The sequence below is a fragment of the Equus przewalskii genome, chromosome 25, assembly GCF_037783145.1.
Source record: "Equus przewalskii isolate Varuska chromosome 25, EquPr2, whole genome shotgun sequence".
Lineage (NCBI taxonomy): Eukaryota > Metazoa > Chordata > Mammalia > Perissodactyla > Equidae > Equus > Equus przewalskii.
In genome coordinates, this window is record NC_091855.1 from 25,543,541 (window position 1) to 25,561,959 (window position 18,419).

Here is an 18,419-nt window from a genome sequence, read left to right on the forward strand (position 1 = left end):
CCGCGAAGCATTAAAGGAAGTGTTTGCTGAAGGCCTATTTTTTCCCTGTCCTGCATCCATTCCCTCTTCTTGTGGCAACAATCTTTTTTTTCCCTTTGGTAAATAATGTTCCCCAGCACTGCATGGCATCTTGGTGGTCATGTCAGTCAAAATGCGCTCTCCTCCCCTTGACTCTTGAGCCAAGTGGCACAAGGACAGAAAATGGCTTGTGATGATTGGCCCCAGTGGCTGCAGCAGAGACATCCACAGCCCCTGCTATCACGAGCTCTCCTTTCCGAAGCCTGCTTGTTCAATCTTTCCCTCCATTCTGAGCTACCTGTATCCTTCCAACAACTTCCTCTTTCTTTTCTTTTTTTGCTTACAGTAGCCAGTCAGTCTTTGCTGCTTATAACCCAAAACCCCTCATACAGTACTTCTAAATATTTGACAGAAAGAACTTTGAAACAAATGAGATATGTGTGTACACACTGAGAAAACCGCAAATCTCTGTTCTCACAGTGGAAATTATTTCATGCTGTGTCTATTTGGTGTCATCCACTAAGGGGCAGCTGTGGGATTGTGAAAAGACCCCTGGAGGTAGCTTTGTGACTTCAGATGAGTCATGTCACTCCCAGTCCTTAATTTTCTCATCTGTAGAATGAAGAGGTTTGACTGTTATCCCCAAGGTCCCTTCCAGCTTGAAAATCCAATAATTCCATAATGAAGTTATCTGAATCCATGCTTACAACACTGACGAGCTAAAAAATTCCAGTAAACATAAGCCTGAGGCCTTGTCTTCTCTGATGTCAAGTCTCTAGCAGGTTAAACAGTAATTTTCTCCCTATCGCCTTGGGTCTCTTTCCAAGGGCTTCTGTGCCAAACGAGAATTCAGGGTTTCTCTCTTCCTCCGTCAGTTCAGATGGGCCCCATGGCCGAGGTAGAAATCACAGCTCCAACACCAGGAGAATACAGTGCTGATTTCAGGGGAAATGAATAAGCAAGCACAGAGAGGAAGACTTTGTTTTAAAAATTCTGTCAGTTTAGAAATAGGGGGTGGCAAATCCAGCCTCAAACACAGAGGTCCAATTGTCTCTTCAGTTTGCATGGCTACACCCAGTGTCTGATACAGAACGCCCTGGTGCGTGTCCACTGCCTGGAATGCCTAGGGAGTTGACCAGATCGCATTGCCTCTTGCCATCACATCATGCTACACTCAGGGTATGACAACACAGCCACTCCACACTCAGAACAGGAAATCAAGGCTCTGAATACATTAGGATTTAATAGTAAGAATGGAAAGAAGAATAGCTGCAGAAGAGAAAGACATTCCAGTCAAGAGTTTTTCCAAACCTTATTCTTTTTGCTCGGCTAGGATATTCACTTTTGTTAACAGATGGGCCAAGTTTATTATAAACGAGAAGTGGTTTAAAGCATCACAGGATCATGCGCTCATTGCCTGCCACTGGGGTCACCCAGACTTATTCTAAGAAATAAGGCTATTAGAACTGGTTTGATTACTCCCTAGTTTTGTCATTTCATACTAAATCTCACTGGATCCATAAGGAAAATCATTGCCTTCTGGGCTCACTCAAGTGCAAAACACCCCTGAGAGTTGTGAGCAGGCCGGTTAGAGCCAGTAAGCTTGCTTTCTTTGTTTAAATCGAACATTCCTTCCTCTACTTTTTGTCTGATAGAATTTCAAGGCTTTTAGACCTTCATACCCTGACTAGATATTCAGTCTGATTGGAAGCCACTTCTCCTCCTCCCTGTCTCCAGATCCCAGCTCGAGCTTGAGCTGTTATGACTGACAGGCCTTGCAGAGGGTAGCTGAAATCATAAATCTAACTCCTAGCCTGTACCGGTCCCGTGACTGGCCATAAACTGGTCCTCCTACCTATACTCAGGGCACAGTTGGAAAGCTCTCCCTTCAGGACACAGAAGCCTTCTAGGAACTGGAAATGCATAACTTCCAGCAGCACTGATAATACTTTAATGAGTCAGAAAAGAATACAAATTCATAAGCTGCCCTGGAAATCTGCTTAGCAGCTCAGCCGAGAAGAATGCATAGTTCTATGGAAGAATTGTGATACTAAGAGCGTAAAAAGATGGAGTGAACTGCGTCGTTCATGTTTGTTACTTACCTTGCTCAAATGTTTTTGCTTTTCTGGTCCCACTCCCCCTCCATCACCATTCCACACATACAACCAAACCCAGCAGTTCACAGGGGAATAGAATGTGGCGCTTTGACCCCAGCTCTCTCACAACCATGTGGTGGTTTTCACAGATGAGAAACCTCTACCTACCTGAGTTTTTGTCAGGCAGTCGGTTTATCCTCCACACAATGGAGTTGAAGGCATGCTCATACTTGGCAGTTCCCAGAGTTACTCTCATGACAGGCTCAGAGCCAGATACACTAGTTGAGCCAAAACTTGCCCCCCGGTTCACTTTGGCTTTCAAGGACTTTTCCCCTAGGACACTTTCCCTGCGGAAGTTTTTCACCCACTCACTGGGCACAGGATAACGAACCATCACATTCTCACAGGGAACCTGAGTGAGAGGGTCACGGTTAGAGGAGAAGCCGGTTGACATCCTAAGCCAGCTCTGCACCTCCACCTCTGCCCCATTGATGCTTGCTGCCGTCCTGAGTGTGAAAGGCAAGGTCTTCTCAGCAAACACTGTCCTGAACCGCATTAGCTCGAATCGGCATGCGTCCAAAGGGTTGAACAGAATAATCCGTGAGCTGTTGAATACATCCTCATCCACACACCTATGAAAATGGCACTCATGGAGCTTGATCCACTTTGCGGTGGTGGTAGGCATGATGTCTTGCCGGGAAACTATTTCATTCCCTTTGACAAGGACATCATTGAGGCCCAAGCGGCACTCAGCAAGCCCAGAGAGGAAACTCAGAATGTGGATCCGTGTCAAGACATGGTGCTGGAGAATCTGATTGTCTCCTTTGCTCACAATGGCAGAGAATTCATCTCTGACATCCACTGTAATCTCCTCTTCAAGGTAGTTCAAGCCAACTGTGCTCAAGTCCATTGACAACACTGGCAGATCCATGAGATGGTCCTGAACTGCACGGATGAAACTCAGGAAGTCATCGTAATTGGTGGTGCCCAGCTTAATCACTTGTTCCCTCTCTGCTATGTGGGCCACAGCAGGTTTAGGCTGGTATTTCTTCTTCTCCTTGTACGTGACACGGTCTATCCGCAAGCTGTGGATCCTGCCATTCTCATCATAGTTTTGGAGCCGGGGTTCTGAAATCTCATGGCAGATCTCCAGCTTGAACTCGCGGAATGGTTTTTCTAGGCCTTGCTCATAATACAGCTGCAGGTAACCACTGTCTGTCAGTTTGATGTATATGGGTCCCCAGTGCCTGGAGGACATGATGTTTTTCTTCTCAGGGATCCTCAGCATCATTGGCCATCCATCTCTGGGCTGGGACAGTGCTGAACCAGGCAGGTGGTCATCTAGCTCAATCCAGGCTATTGGGTCATCATCAGGTAGTGTTGCATTGCCTAAGCGATCAGGATCATCAATTTGGAGTTTTTTGAGTTTTTCAACGGCATCAGAGTGTGACTGGTTTTTGCTTGAATCATCAAAACTGATGGCATCCTGGTAGACAACAACGAGGGAATCTCTTTGGCTTTTGCCTGTGGTACCGGAAATGGAACTGTTTTGGGAGCGCCTCTCCTGCTCTTCAAAGAAAGCGCTGAAAGGGTTGATAGGTGAGGGCTGCACATCCTGTAGAGTCTCATTGAGAAAAGGATTAGTTGCCCTCCAAGGTGGAGCCTCGCTTCTGGAAGGCGGGTGGTTTAAGGAGGAAATGTCCAGCTTCTGAACTTTGGAGAGGTTCATCAGAGTGCTCTTGGGACGTTCCCTCTTCTTAAATGACCCAGTTGAATTATAAGGTGCATCTGGGGTCACAGATGCAATGGGTGGTGTACTCGGCTTCAGAGGAGAGGCGATTGGTGGCAAAGGGCAGCTGACTTCATTGTCATCAAATGTGACCCAGCTGGGGAAACGAGCAGAGGTCACTGGAGTGGCAGGGTGTCCGTTCATGGCTGGACTGCTGGCCTCCCAGTTGATGGCCTCCATCTCTACCTCTTCATCTTCCTGGAGTGAGGAAGAATTGTCTAAAAGGAAAAGGAGAACACATGAGGGGCTGCTGTGCAGGGTCTCTAGAGGTATGGGAGACTGAAGTATGGGAATGAGGGATGACTAAAATTTTATCTGGAATCCAGTAAATTCCAAAGCACCTCATTACCTATCTTAAGTGCTTAGTCTGGGCATAGTTCTCATAATTTTGTAATAAGCACATCAGAGGGGCCATACTTTAAATGCAGTAAGAATACAAATGGGTCTGTCAATACAGAAGCACTGGTAGGACCAAAGTCCTTTACAATTTAACTCTTATACATTCTCCCTTTATTTTATAGAAGTTTCTGGAATAGATATTTTCTTTACTTAGCTCTAAAGTATGTATTATTAATTTTTAAACATTGAAAACTACCTCCTACATAAAATGATAGAAAGCTGATCTCATTAAACAAAACAAGTTATCTGCTCTAAGTGATGATATGATTGCAAATAATGTAATTGGAGAGCCTTTTATGCAAATGTGATCAATAAATATTAAAGACAAAATGTTAACATCTTTAATATGAAATAAGTTCATACAAGTGAATAAGAAAAACATGAAAACTCCAATAGAAATACAGGCAAAGGACATATTCAGACAACTCAGGAAACAGAAACTAAAAATGTCTAATAAGCATGTGAAATCTCACTAATCTAAGCTCACTAGTAATAAAAATGCAAATTAAAGAAGAAAAATTCAGTGAAGATCTTAAAAGTTTTTCATATTTAATGAGGGTAAGGATGCCATCATATGAACAGTTAATAGACCCTTAATGGGTCTGTAAGTTGCTACAAATTCTCTGAAAGTGATTTGGCAATTTGTAGTAAGGGTCTTACCAATGTTCATAAACAATAACTTGGTAACTTTACCCTAAGGAAATAAATCCAAATTGTGAATCAAGTTTTGGGTGAATGTTAAGAAATTGAGCCACACAATGGAATAATACTCAGCCAGTCAAACGTTTACAAGTATGTAGTAACATGAGAAAATGCTCACGATATAATCTTTTCTTTGTTCTCTAAAATACTTTTCCATCTTGGGGTTTATTTATTTTATAGTAAAAAAAAAAAAAGAGGTTATTACTAATAAAACTCCACCCCAGCAGGACCTTCAAGGAAAGAGACAGAGGACTTGAGTTTCAATGTGGCAAAGATCCAAATCTTTTCAGTAGCATAAAGACCCTGGGTGTCTGCTGGGGTTGTAGGAAGGAAGGGGAAAATTAAACCTTTAGCAACGAGGAGTGGATTCTGATGAAGGTACAGCACAGAAAACAAATCAGTATCTGGCATATAGTAAATACTCATTAAAGGTTTGTTGACTGAATGAGTGAGAAAAGAAACTTTGCTTTGGACCAGCTTCTATTCTCTCTGTCCCTGGAGGATTGTGTTTGGCCATCTCTGCCACCATTCCACCCACTGTTTCTAATGACAGTAATTTGGAATCAAAGAGAAACAGATACTCAAATAGTTGAGTTTTCTGACCATCTTTTTTAAAGATTGGCACCTGAGCTAACAACTGTTGCCAATCTTCTTCTTCTGCTTTTTTTTTTCTGCTTTTTTCTCCCCAAATCCCCCCAGTACATAGTTGTATATTTTAGTTGTGGGCCTTCTAGTTGTGGCACATGGGACGCCACCACAGCGTGGCCTGATGAGTGGTGCCATGTCCACGCCAGGATCCGAACCAGCGAAACCCTGGGCCGCCGCAGAGGAGCAGGCGAACTTAACCACTCGGCCACAGGGCCGGCCCCTCTGACCATCTTGCTAAACCTTCGTGAATATCCTATCCAACTACACCAAATCAGCAACGTCACACACAATTGCAAATGTAATTACAAGTGGATGGGATGGCTGGCTTGTCATCCATCTTTCCAAATATAGGTATTCAAACAAATAGTGATTCCCTCTCCTGAAAATGTCAGTTTGAAAATGCAGGCTAAGTACATGAGCATGTGTACATATCCACACTCACCCCAGAAATAGAATGAGCAAAAAGTATTTTCTCTATATACAGCACCACAAAAGGATTTCAAAGCACTTTAAAATTAAAGACAACACCCTTCTTCAAATTAATCATTAACCTATTTTTGTAGATGCATAAGCGATTTATTTTCTGGAAAATGAAGGGAAAAGGGTCAGGAGAAAACCCTAGATTTTGGGATTTATATTTTATTTATTACTACTAGTATCATTATAATAAAGGCTAAAGGGAACAATGTGGCTCTGAGTAAAATATAATCACTTCCTTGGAACGGTAACAGATCCTCCCTAGAAAACTGGGAAACGGCTGTATCCAAAATGCATCAATTCGAATGAAGTCCCTCTATGGAGCTTGTGTAATGTAGTGTTTCCACCCAAAGAGTCTGGTTCTGACCCACCCCTGTATAAGGAATATCCTTTTTGCCTCAGAGCTCATTACCACTCCCTGGTTTAAAACATGCCCAACCCCTTTTCCTTCGGAGGGTGGCTTTCTGCCAAAGCTGTTTATTCCTGCCGCCAAAGGATTCCCTTCTGTTGGGAATCTTGTCCCCAAAATAGCATTTCTCATTTTCCTCTCCAAAGCCAAAAAGTAAATGAAAAAAAGGCCTTTGTTTCCACTGAACATCGTTTTCTTACAATAAATTCCTTTTTAACCAAGTTATTTAAAATCACACCAAGTCCTAGACAGTTTTGAAGCATTAGACTTACAACACAATTTAAATGAAGTGTCTTTAAATTTGGAGGGAAATTAAATTAATTTCTACAGGTTCTGTAATCTCTTTGATAGCCATTAAAAAGTACCAGAAGACTTTTTTTACAAAATTCTCTCTCCTTCAGCAGAAAAGAGATTTTCAAAACAGGCTGTAATCATGGGGTCTCCCTTGATTACAACCTGTTTTTAAAAAATCCATCCTTTGGGACATTAGTGGGGTATAGGTCAAACTTCTTGTTTCTCTAGAAAATCATTTATAAAGAAAAAAATCTTAATAAGGATACTTTTACAGATGAAAAGCAAAAGCGGTCCACAGTTCACATGAAAATAAAGCATTTCCTGAGGTGAGCTCATGGACTGCCAAATACTACTTTTAAAACTTATCACTTATTAACATTGACTTTCCTATTTGTGAGCTCTTAATTGTACTTCATTTATCATTGACTGAAAGACATCTTCAATTGTTTTTACAAAGGTTAGGTCATGTATTTCCTGATCCTCTTTTTATTAAAGGATGTCCTTTGGTTCTTTCACATGTGAAAAACAACTTATCTGTACGTAAAATTTCTGGGGGAAAATATTTGCATCATATATGACAAAAACTTGATGTCCTTAACATGTAAAGACAGTGTATCCTTAATAAGAATGGATATACTCACACACACACACAAAATAAGATGCAAACAGATGATTCACTAATGAAGAAACATAAACGTCTAATAACTATTTGGAAAAAAGAGTTTAAGCTTTTAAAACAATAAATACAATTCTCCCTGTGTCAGAGAGACAAACATTTAGAAATAATAATAATAATTATTGGTGATATGGGGAAATTTACACTCTGATGGAAATGTTAAAAAACATCTTTCTGGAGAGAAATTTGAAAATTTACACTCAAAAACATGATCCAAGAATTTTACTTACAGGAGTTTATTCTAAGGAAAGAACAACACAGGCATGCAATGATGTATACAGTGGTATGTTTATCAGAGCAATGTTTGTATCACAGAAAAATTGGAAACAATCTAAATGCCCAATAATGGAAGATTGGTTATAGCAATTGTTATACCTTTAAAATGGAATCCCATGCACCATCAAGACCATGCTATTGATGCATGCTTATCCACATGGAAGCTGATCGTGATATACACTGTTGAGTAAATAATAACAGGAGCCTACAATCTGGAGTCACATTGCCTGGGCTTCAATTCTGTATCTGCAACTTATTAGCTATGTGACTTTGGGCAACTTGTTTAATTTCTCTACATCTCAGTTTTCCTATCTATGAAATCAGGAAAATATTAAATCCTACCTGACAGGGTTGTTGGGAAAATCTAATATAGATGTTAGTAGAATTGCACCTGGCAAATAATAAATGTCAGTAGATGTTAGCTGCTATTATTACTACTAGAATGATACATTTTCGTGATATAAAGTACATATGTATTAAGCTTTGGAATATGTTTCATAATGTTTTAATGTGAAAACATATGTCTCATGTGGGATAAGAGGGGATTTTAAAACTTTTAAATCTGTATTCTTTCTTTAAAAAATGCTATACTGCTTACAAAATAAAGAAATAATAAAAGGTCAACATATCTTTATTACTTCTACTCATTAACCTTTGAGAAAGAAAACAAACAGCTTAGCTGGAGTCCATGTCAATAAAGCAGCAATTAAACCTTTCCTAGGACACTCAGGACTCATGCGGCTGGTGCTGGAAACAATGAGGGGAAAAAGAAATGGCCGGCAAATTTCTCCAGTAAAAAATAGACAAAAACTAAGAATCTTCAGAACAAAATTAACCATCATCCACAATTCCATTTTATTGACTTATTAAACTAAAACCAAACCTAAAAATCCAGCAGTATTTTAATTCTTCTCTCTTCCACTTGCTCCTTCCACCTCCCGATTGCTCTTACTATGAGTTGGGCTGCTGCCAAACAGAAGACATGGATAAAGATTAGGTTCCCATCCTACACCACAGGGAGAATTTCCAGTACCTAAGAGCTTCCTCGTATCTTTACTGATGCAAACTCAAGAGAAATGGTAGATTTCTGTTAACGTTAGGCCACAATCTATTTTATGTTCCCAAAAAAGTAAATTAAATGATGACAATGGTAATCAAAGCCACCAAACTGAAAAAAAAGTAAGAACTATGGGGAAAAAATTAACAGTTTGTTACGGGATATTTTGAATACACAGATACTCTGCCATCTCCTTCTCTCATTTGTTAACCTAATTTGTTAATGTAATGACAAATGCAAAAAACTTACTGAGAGCTGTTCACTGGAATTTATGAGCAGTGGCAAGAACAAACATTCTTAGATTACTGCAGTTTCTCAACATGAGATAGCAGTCACTGTTATATAAGAGTATATACTTAAAACTATAACCAGCCTCAGAGGCACAGTAGGCACTTAAATACTTGTGGAGTAATCTGTAAAGTTAAAAAAGGAACACAGAATTTGGGGGCTTGAAGAGATTTTAGAAATAATAAAACTTGACCCCTTCATTTTGCTGAGAAAACTGAGGCTCAGAGAGTTTAAGTAAACTGCCCAAAGTGAGATTAAAAGTCACATCCTACTTTTAATATTCATTAACTCTGGGGGGTTTTGTTTGTGAGGAAGATTGGCCCTGAGCTAACATCTGTGCCAACCTTCCTCTATTGTATGTGGGCTGCTGCCACAGTGTGGCTTGACAAGCAGTGCTAGGTTCGCACCCGGGATCCAAACTCATGAATCCCAGGCCACTGAAGCAGAGCGCACAAACTTAAGCACTATGCAAGTGGGCTGGCCCCAACTCTGGTATTCTTTTAATGCTTGTTCATTAAGCTAAAATCTGGTTAATTTTTCCCATTACCCTTGAGTTAGCAAGGGTTATCCTGACACAGAACATATTAGCAGCATCGTTCAGTGGCAGAAAAGAAGTGATTTAAACAAGAATTCACATCCATTTATACAGTGAAGCCTTTGGGCATAAGGTCAGGCCATGTCATCCCCTGAGAAAGGAGTTCTGATCCTTATCAGGGGAGTTTCTCATTTGGATAAAATAAGCTGGGACCTGCTTAGTCATAACAATACACTGTGATAAAGAGGAGAGCCAGAGGGTCTGAGTCTATCCATCTGTTCTCAGCACTGTCCTGGAGAGAGGATGCTTTGATGCTGGCACAGCTACCTGGTGAGAGATATCCCCAAAGTAAAGAAGCCAATTCATCAAACTACCACTTACCACCATTTGACAGAATCCCTATCAACACCATTCAACATTACATTCTGGTTTTTATTTGCTAAGAGGATCTATGAAGCAGTACTGAGCATCTTCAAATGACTAGTCCAGCCTGCCCTGCCAGCTCCCTCCCTGCTTATCAAGATGGGCTGACCCAACACATCTCTTTTCTTTGCTCAGAAAAGCAAGCATCAGACTTTAAGTTTGAGGAGTGGCCCAGAAACATCCCCAATATCTGTGTGTTCCTAATCAAGCTATTCTCTCTGCTTCTAAACTTTTGCCTCCGTTTTACTATTGCTCACTTCCCCAATACTCAATCTTTGGATCCCTGCTTTTGGCTTTTTCCTCTAATCACTAAACTTCCACTCAACTGGCTTACTGGATCCCTGGCTCAATTTGCCTTTCTGATATCACCTCCTCATGTTCTCTGAGATGAGGACTCTATTCTCCAACTCCCACCTGGGAGAGACCCCACTATAACCCTTATCCTTCCTCCCAGCCAGGTTTCACCTTTGCTCTTGTCTGATGGGGCCAACTCCAGTTCCCCAGCAGAGTTCAAAGGCAGGGGTGGATTCCAATATCTACAGTAAATTGAAAAATCAGCATTCCATTTTATAAATTAATCTCTTCGCATTTTATATATCAGGGTATATCAAAGACTTAACTAGTAATGTGGCCTGCTGAGAACCTAACCTGTGTTTTATTTATTTTTTATTGCCATAGAAAAAAAAAACCCTGTATTTCCCTCCCATCCTCAACTATTTCTGAGCCCACCAAAGAGGAGTGAATAAAGAGGAGTTTCTAGGGTCTGAGCCCTTGTGGGTGGGCTGTGAAGCTCTCTGCTTAATGGAGCATAAAACTCTTTTATGGTGTGACAAGAAGTGGAAAGGGCTCTTTTGGGTCAGGAGCTTAAAAGAGCAGGAGCAGCATCTAGAAGTTACTGCAGGGAGAATGTATGGTAGGGGCAAGGGGAAAAAAGAGGTCTCCATCCTGACTCTGATTTGAGCATAGTTTTTATGCTCAGGAAGTGCCAGGGCTGGCAACCAGGAAAAGGACTTCCCAGAGGGGCACTGGGCAAGTTCCAGGAAACAGTGGCAGGCCTACAGTGCCCATATCCTTACTGTGACCAGGATAGGTGACTCATCAGGACTCTCTGTCTCACTGCCATAGTGGAAGTCTCACTTGTGTGTGCCTCCACATCCTTACTCACTATTCACCTGGTCACCACGTGAGGATACACCCCAGCAACAACCTAGGATACTTGAAAGCTCCAACGACCCCCTGGATCACTAAGGGGTGGGGGAACAGTCAAGGTCCTGCACTTTACTGAAGGACTAGGGTGAATCAGTCCACCCTAAAGCAGGGTTAGAAGGCACTGAAACTTGCCATTACATTTGGTCAGAGATCTCAATTTCTAAGAGCTTTATCACTCTTGAGTGAGCAGGTAAAATCAGGTTTCTAGGCTTTAGAAGATGATCCCCAAACCCTGGAACTTCCAAGGAAGGTAAAGACACACTCTACTACCTTTACCATCTCTTAACCGCAATAGTTAGAAACTGAGAAATGGACCAGATTTATGAAGGATTAGGGACCACCCAAGGATATGGGCTTGATTATCTTCCTGGTTATGTTGGTGAGTAACGGACAACGAAGCTATGACTCAGAGAGGATGTCAAAGTGGCCAAAGGAAATTAACATAGAGGTTTCATTCTCACCAATGGCTCTGTCATCTCCCCCTCTGCTCCCTTCAATACATGGATCTACTTTAACTGGTACTGATGTCCTACCAATCAGTATATGTCCTCGCAGAGCTGGGACTTATCATCCTCTTTGTACATAATACTTCTAAATCTGATTTCTATTGCAAGGGCCCTGGACCTGCACCTTGGGCAGGTGGTCCATGACCACTTATTCTAGGAGTGGAGCTTGGGAGTCTCAGCAGTCTCACCTGCTTGGAAGTGTCTTACCCTGATGGGCTTATATACTTAAGCACACAGCAATGCCTTCTTTCCTTTCACAGTCATGAAACAGTTATATACTACAGCCATTCTACTGCAGACCTGATTCAAAGTCTGATCGTTTTGAACGTTAGTGACAGGAACTGCTACTTCTCCAAAGGTGAGTGTGTAAATGTAGTCAGGGTCTTGTGGTAAGGGCAAATAAACAGAGCTGGGGGCTCTTGCACATTATTACACAAGCTTGTATATCTGTGTATGGTGAGCAGGCATTCTGACTAAGTCTGTATGTAACCTGAACTTCTATTTGTTAACTAGGCTATGATATGCCTTCCAGGAGAAATTAAAATACTCTGTTGGGGGCAGGGAGCACCATCAGTGGGTGAAGATCACCCATAGAAAGGTTAGGGGCAGCTCCTGCAAGAGGGAAGGATCCCTCAAATAATTCCCTTTCACCTCTGTTACCCAAAGCTCATTGCTCTGTATGTGGACTTTCCAGCAATGACAACAAGAAAGTAACCAAACAGCTCATAGAGGCCGGAAGCCACTTCTTTTCACTTAAACTTGGAGTTGGTAATTTGATTTCATTTCAGTGCTTGTCCAGCTCCCTTTTAGTGACCAAGATCAAAGGAGACATTCTTACAGAGTGACGATAGATGCAACTTATAAACTGTAAACATATCAAGTTAAAATAATCTCTTAGAAAAATAGGAAAACAACTAATTTCCAGCATGACAATAGATTTATTCTAGTAGGTGGAGCTCTATTTGTATCCCTGAACGTCTCAAGTTTTTCAGAAGATGTCATGAGGTAGGTAATCCGCAGGCAAACACAGAGGGAAAAGCTATTTCCAGATGATTCACACACTCAGTACTTTCCCTCACTTGCTACGGCATCCACACCATCCAACGTATATATACCAGTGTCTCCTGGGTGGACTCAAGGCCCATAAAGGAAAGGCTGGCTTAAAAGTGGCTTCTACTAATGCTGGATAGAGTTCCTGCCCATGTTGGTCTCTACTGTCTGTTCTGTGCCACCACAGGCAAGTCGAGGGTAAAGCTTGGGCTCTGGAGTCAGATGGTCCTGGCCCTTCCACTAGAAAACTGTGAGAGCTTGAGCACGTTACTTAACCCTCTCTAAACTTCAGTAGTTCTCAACTCTTAAGGGCAGTAATAAGAGTACCCACTTCATGGAGTTGTTGTGAGGGTAAATTAGATCATTGATAGATAGTGAATTTTGCCCAGAGCTCAATAAATGTAGAGTTATCATAATAAGGAAAAAAATATGTATATATTATTATTATTTCAGAACTCTTAAGGAAGCAGAAGAAGAGAGAGAGGAGAAAGTAATGCCTTGAAATTACATTATTATCAATCTGATGGAGGAAGAAGGAAAGGAGGGAGAAGAATGGAAGGAAGGAGACGGGGGATGGAGAAAGAAAGAAGAATATGTCTGTCTCAGGTTATACTCCATAAGTTCAAATCTTTCCATAATTATTGCAGAAATAAATCCTTGAAGGCTCAAGGACTACAAGGGATATGAGAGTCTGCATTCAGAAAGCCATTGTGACTGTAACAAAGCAGCACTTGAATCTACCATATTAGGGGAGTACTAAGTCATGAGTACAGTTTGGTCAAGACAGAACATCCAACTGTCTATTATCCCTCTGGTACTAAGAACTGCTTTCGTGATTGTCAGGCAGGTATAAGACGTCTTAGGATTCCAGACAAGCAGTCCCCAAAGCGGGTGGCAGGGGGTGGGGTGAGGTGTGTCCAAGGAGGTGTGCAGGATGATCCACGGGGGTATGGAAAGAAAATGTAAGTACTTCCATTTTTGTTCACTTTTGCACTCATCCTTTAAACATTTCTAGTTTTTGTTTATTATATGTTATAAAACATTAAAATACCTAGTATGTTTGAAATTTATTAATAATTTTATAATATATTTACAAGTAAATATACATATGTTAGAGGTTCATGATCAAACATTTGGAGAAACAGGATCAACCCTTTGGAGAAAACAGCACCAGGTTTAGTGCACTAGAAATGTTTCAAATACTTAGCATGGGTTCACACACACACACACACACAAAGATATCACTTCTTCCCTGTCGTTTCTAAGAGTGGGCTACTGTAACCAGAAAAATGGCCTTGGTTGTCTGTCCAAAGAGAAAGGTATTTTGGGAAATAAAGGGGATTTATTGTCCCCTTAAACTCTCCTATAATCTGGGCAATAAGTCAATCTTAAATGCCCCAGCACCCTGGTGGCAATGCTAACAACCTATCTCAGGCTTTCCTTGCTGCCTGGAATCTATCTAAACATGACTTCATTACCACCCCTCCTTGCTTTGTACAAAGTTTTAAAACTAGCCTTCTAATTCTGTAGAAATTATGAAACTGACCTAAACAAATAACTGTTGGGAGTTGCTGCCAGGGCCAAGGATTACGCAACCTCACTATCAGAGCACCAGTCTTTTCATGCTCCTTTCTTGGCTACACTCTTGGAGTCCAATGAATACATAGCAACGACAGGAAGAGGGGATGTCTGAGATCTTGACCCATGCCTGTGTCATCACTAGCTTTACAGCAAGAGTCTTTTGAGTTAAATCTCCTGTTGTTCAAGTATCAGGTTGAGATTGTTACTTTTGCTTTCAATAAAGTCCTAGAGGAAGAGTCAACCCACATAGTTCAGAGGGGAAGGACAAAGTCAACACAGTGAACAATACAGAGGGAAGGAATGTTGTACTGCCTGCACTGCATCCCTCCCCTCACCTACTTTGGGTAACAACTTCACAACTGAACATTTCCCCTCTCATCCAAGTCTTGTGAATTCCCAATCAAGGTACCCCACCCATGATGCATATGACCCAAGCAAAGTCAGATTTTCTTTGAAAATCTTGAATGGACTGACTCAAGTGCAGGAAAATGTAGGAGCTGAGCTACTCAGATGGAGGCACAGTGAAGAGCCTGTGCATTAGTTCTTACTGACTTGAGCCTTAAAGCTGCCAAGGTTCCTGACCACCTGTGGGACATAGCAAAAATGGCCACAGATTTTTCCTTTCTCTATCCATGCTCTTGGGCAGTCCCCTCCCACAATGACTCAGCTAGAGCCTCTGATTTGCTTTAGTCAAGATCAGATACATCGCCAAACAGAAACTTGAAAAGTGCTCGTGCACTGGGGCTTGTCTTCTTTTGCTGTTCTTGGAACCCTGAGACCATGATGTAAGTGACCCTGCAGCAGGATGAGTGACCACGTGGAGGAGAAGCAAGGCACCCTAGCAACTGACTGCAGACCCGTGAATGAGCCCCTAAGGAGATCAGCTCAGCATAGCAAAGACTGGGAACTGCTCAAACTTGCCCAGATGGCTGATTTGCAGAATCCTGAGCTAAACAAATGGTTGTTTCGCAGGCCCACTAAATCTCAGGGTAGTTTATAACTCAGTGAAAGGTGATACACCAACTTCCCAAAGCCTGAGTTTTCAGCTTTTGTTCTGATTCTATAAACAACTATATCCTTAGAATAAATTCCTTTTGCTTAAAGTTAATAAAGTTGGCTTGTGTTGCTTGCAATCCAAGCTCCTCGGCAGCCAGGCAGGAGACAGATGAAAAGATCTTCATAGGAACCATGGAAAGATATAAATTCCAAGAACCTTCCAAGCTTGTCTGGCTGTTCAGGAAAAGATATTTCAGTTTTATTGCTCCTCTCACCTCTCCCCTGCTCTTTTCACAAGGAAATAGAACAGTACTCTTATTGCTTAAATAACACAGGGCACATATTTCAAAACTCCGTAAGTTTGGAGGGAAGGAATTTTAACACTCTTATGTGAAGAACTGCCATTTTTGGCCCGGGCCACCCTAGGCATAAACAGGCAGGAAGCAGACAGGCCCTGAGTGCACTGACAAGTGGTCCAGAGCATGGACTGAGGCTCCAGGCTGCTTCACATCCTGGCTCCTCCATCTACTGGCTCTACGACCTTGGATAAGTTGCTTAAATGCACCAGACTTCAGTTTCCTCAACTGTAAAATGGAGATAATAGTACTTACCTCTTAAATTGTGGTGATGACTGAGTTAGTGTATGTAAAATTTACATAGCAAACATTATAGAAGTATTTGATATTATCATGATCGTGATTATTCCTTAGAGCCCAGACACCCTGGGGAAAATCTTGGAAAGAGATATTTGCTATTGTGGGGGCTTTGACAAAGCTATGAAACAGAAGGTTTTATTTCTAGTCCTGGCTCTGCCACAAACTCACTGTGGTCTTGAGCAAGTCTTTGTGCCACTTCTCCACTGTAACATGGGATAATCACAATCCTTGTTCTATTTTGCAAGCAAATATGAGATCACACATGTGAACGTGCTTCAAAACATTCAAGAGTGCTCAATCGCTGTTTGCTAAGGCCTACAGTTACTATTCAGATAGTAAGGTAATTTTTGGTTCCAATTGAGTCCTACAATTCTTCATGCTTTTTGAATGGGTCCTAGGTTGGCACTTAATTGCATTTTAGATATAGAAGACCATAAACATGCAGAAAGCAGTCTTGGAATAAAGACTTAGTTACAGATATATTGAACCAAAACTTATGTGGTGAGAGGCTTGGTTACAGATCAGATCAAGGAGTTCATGGCCTTTTCAAATGTTTCCCAGAGACCCTAAGTGCTTGCCAGAAAGGAAATGAAATCAGGTAACCAGAGAATAGGGGAAAGTGGAAGGGCAAGAACACTCTCATACTTCCATACATCCTGAACTGACAGATACTGCATAATTGACTCTTTCCCCAACTGTCCCGAGGACCAGGGCTGAGTGTTCTTTGCCTCAGCTGGGACAACTCAGGACACAGGCCCACTGAATTTAATGCTCTCACATGTGAATCATTTTAAAGCGATCAATTTTATAAATGTTCCAGTCACCATGTCCTAAAATAAATAACAGTTTGTTTCTATAATATAAAAAAGATTAAACTTTTGGATAATTTTAAGGAAGTTGTATTTTAGAAAATTTGGATGGTGTAGAAACACATACAATTAAAAGCACTTGAATCTTGCTGCCACCTGAGATGATCAATGTCACCATCATAGTGTGTTTTCTTCCAGCTCTCTCACTCTGCACATACACATTCATGAACACACACTTATCTGCAAAGTAAGGATTATTCTGCATATACATAACAGTTTCAGAGCCTACTTTTTTTTGCTTAATATGCTTAGATGAGAATTTTCATGGGACAACATTCAAAACAGGCAGTGTGGAAGATAGTAAGTGTCAGTAATTGTTGGCAGTTCAGTTGTTCAGTTGTTGGCAGCTCTGACCAAGCTGTTGGTATGAGCATTACGTATGCCCAAAGAGATTGGAGGGCAGAGCATGAAAATATATTAATTCTAGTAGACATATGCAATGTCTGGCCACCTCAAGTGGGAACATGCAGGATGTAAGAAAAGTAATAAGAAAGTGTGATACTGGATAAAGGATGATCCAGGCTGATGATTTGTTTCAGGAAGCAAATTTGACTCCTTTTGTCATTTAAAGTCAGGGACTTCAGTAGCCAGGGATGAGGTAATGGGATCAGGACTTCTATTTTCAAATCTAAAGCTTCTTGCCTGGCTGTGAGACACTGTGGAATGTTGACAAACATGCTGCCTTCCCTCTTTATAAATAGTAACCTTTGTGTCCTCCACTGAGGGCATTTCCTTGGGGTCAAATTGAATCTCCTCTGCAGCTAGACATACAGCAGATTGGTACGTGTGGTTACTTGTTGCCTCTTCTTTGCATATATGAGAGAAGTCAAGCAATGGATATAAAGGTGGAATCATCTGCCCATCTCTAAGCAAAAACTTCAGCTACATTACAGGGCAGCTGGACAGCATAAAACACAGAGCTTTGCCTGCTTAAAGACTTTTCGAGACCATGCACTGTACAGCAGAAAAATTTCTATCCCATCATCAAGAGGAGACTGTGGCCAATACACTAGTCTGCATGAATTTGACAAAGGTCGTTAGCAAAGAAAGAATAAATAGTCCCAAGAATATTTAGAGAGGAAGAATGTAACTACTCTATCTAAATTCTTAAGATTTCTGGTTAAGATTAAGAGGGGCAAAGGGTGTATAAAAGGAGATAAGCACAGGCTGTCTTCAGAATCAGGGCAAAATTAAGCCAGGAAAAGAGGTCTTCATGGTGTTAGTTTTTCTTCAAAGTATTTAATTTGGGATTCGATTCTCTAACCCCACAGAGCCCTTGGTGACTTTTGGAATGTGTCTAGAGTACTCTGGTGACTTCGGGAGTAGACTTCAGGATTTAGGGCAGAGGTGGCTGGAAGGAGAGAGGAATACCAACCCAACCCTGCCTCCCCCCTCCAAGACAACAGCAGTGGCAAGGCTGACGCTCACCAATCACGTATCGAATGCCAGGTACTCTGCCTAGAGT

General features: G+C 41.5%; 1 protein-coding gene across 2 annotated transcripts in view; it reads right to left on the minus strand.

The window, feature by feature from the left end:
* Window positions 1-18,419, minus strand: part of STON2 (stonin 2) — a 138,590-nt gene that overhangs the window by 12,193 nt on the left and 107,978 nt on the right. For both annotated transcript variants that reach the window (XM_070594305.1, XM_070594307.1), the window contains one exon: window positions 2,283-4,121. In XM_070594305.1, coding sequence (XP_070450406.1) covers window positions 2,283-4,121 — 1,839 coding nt within the window. The remainder of the gene's footprint in view (window positions 1-2,282; window positions 4,122-18,419) is intronic.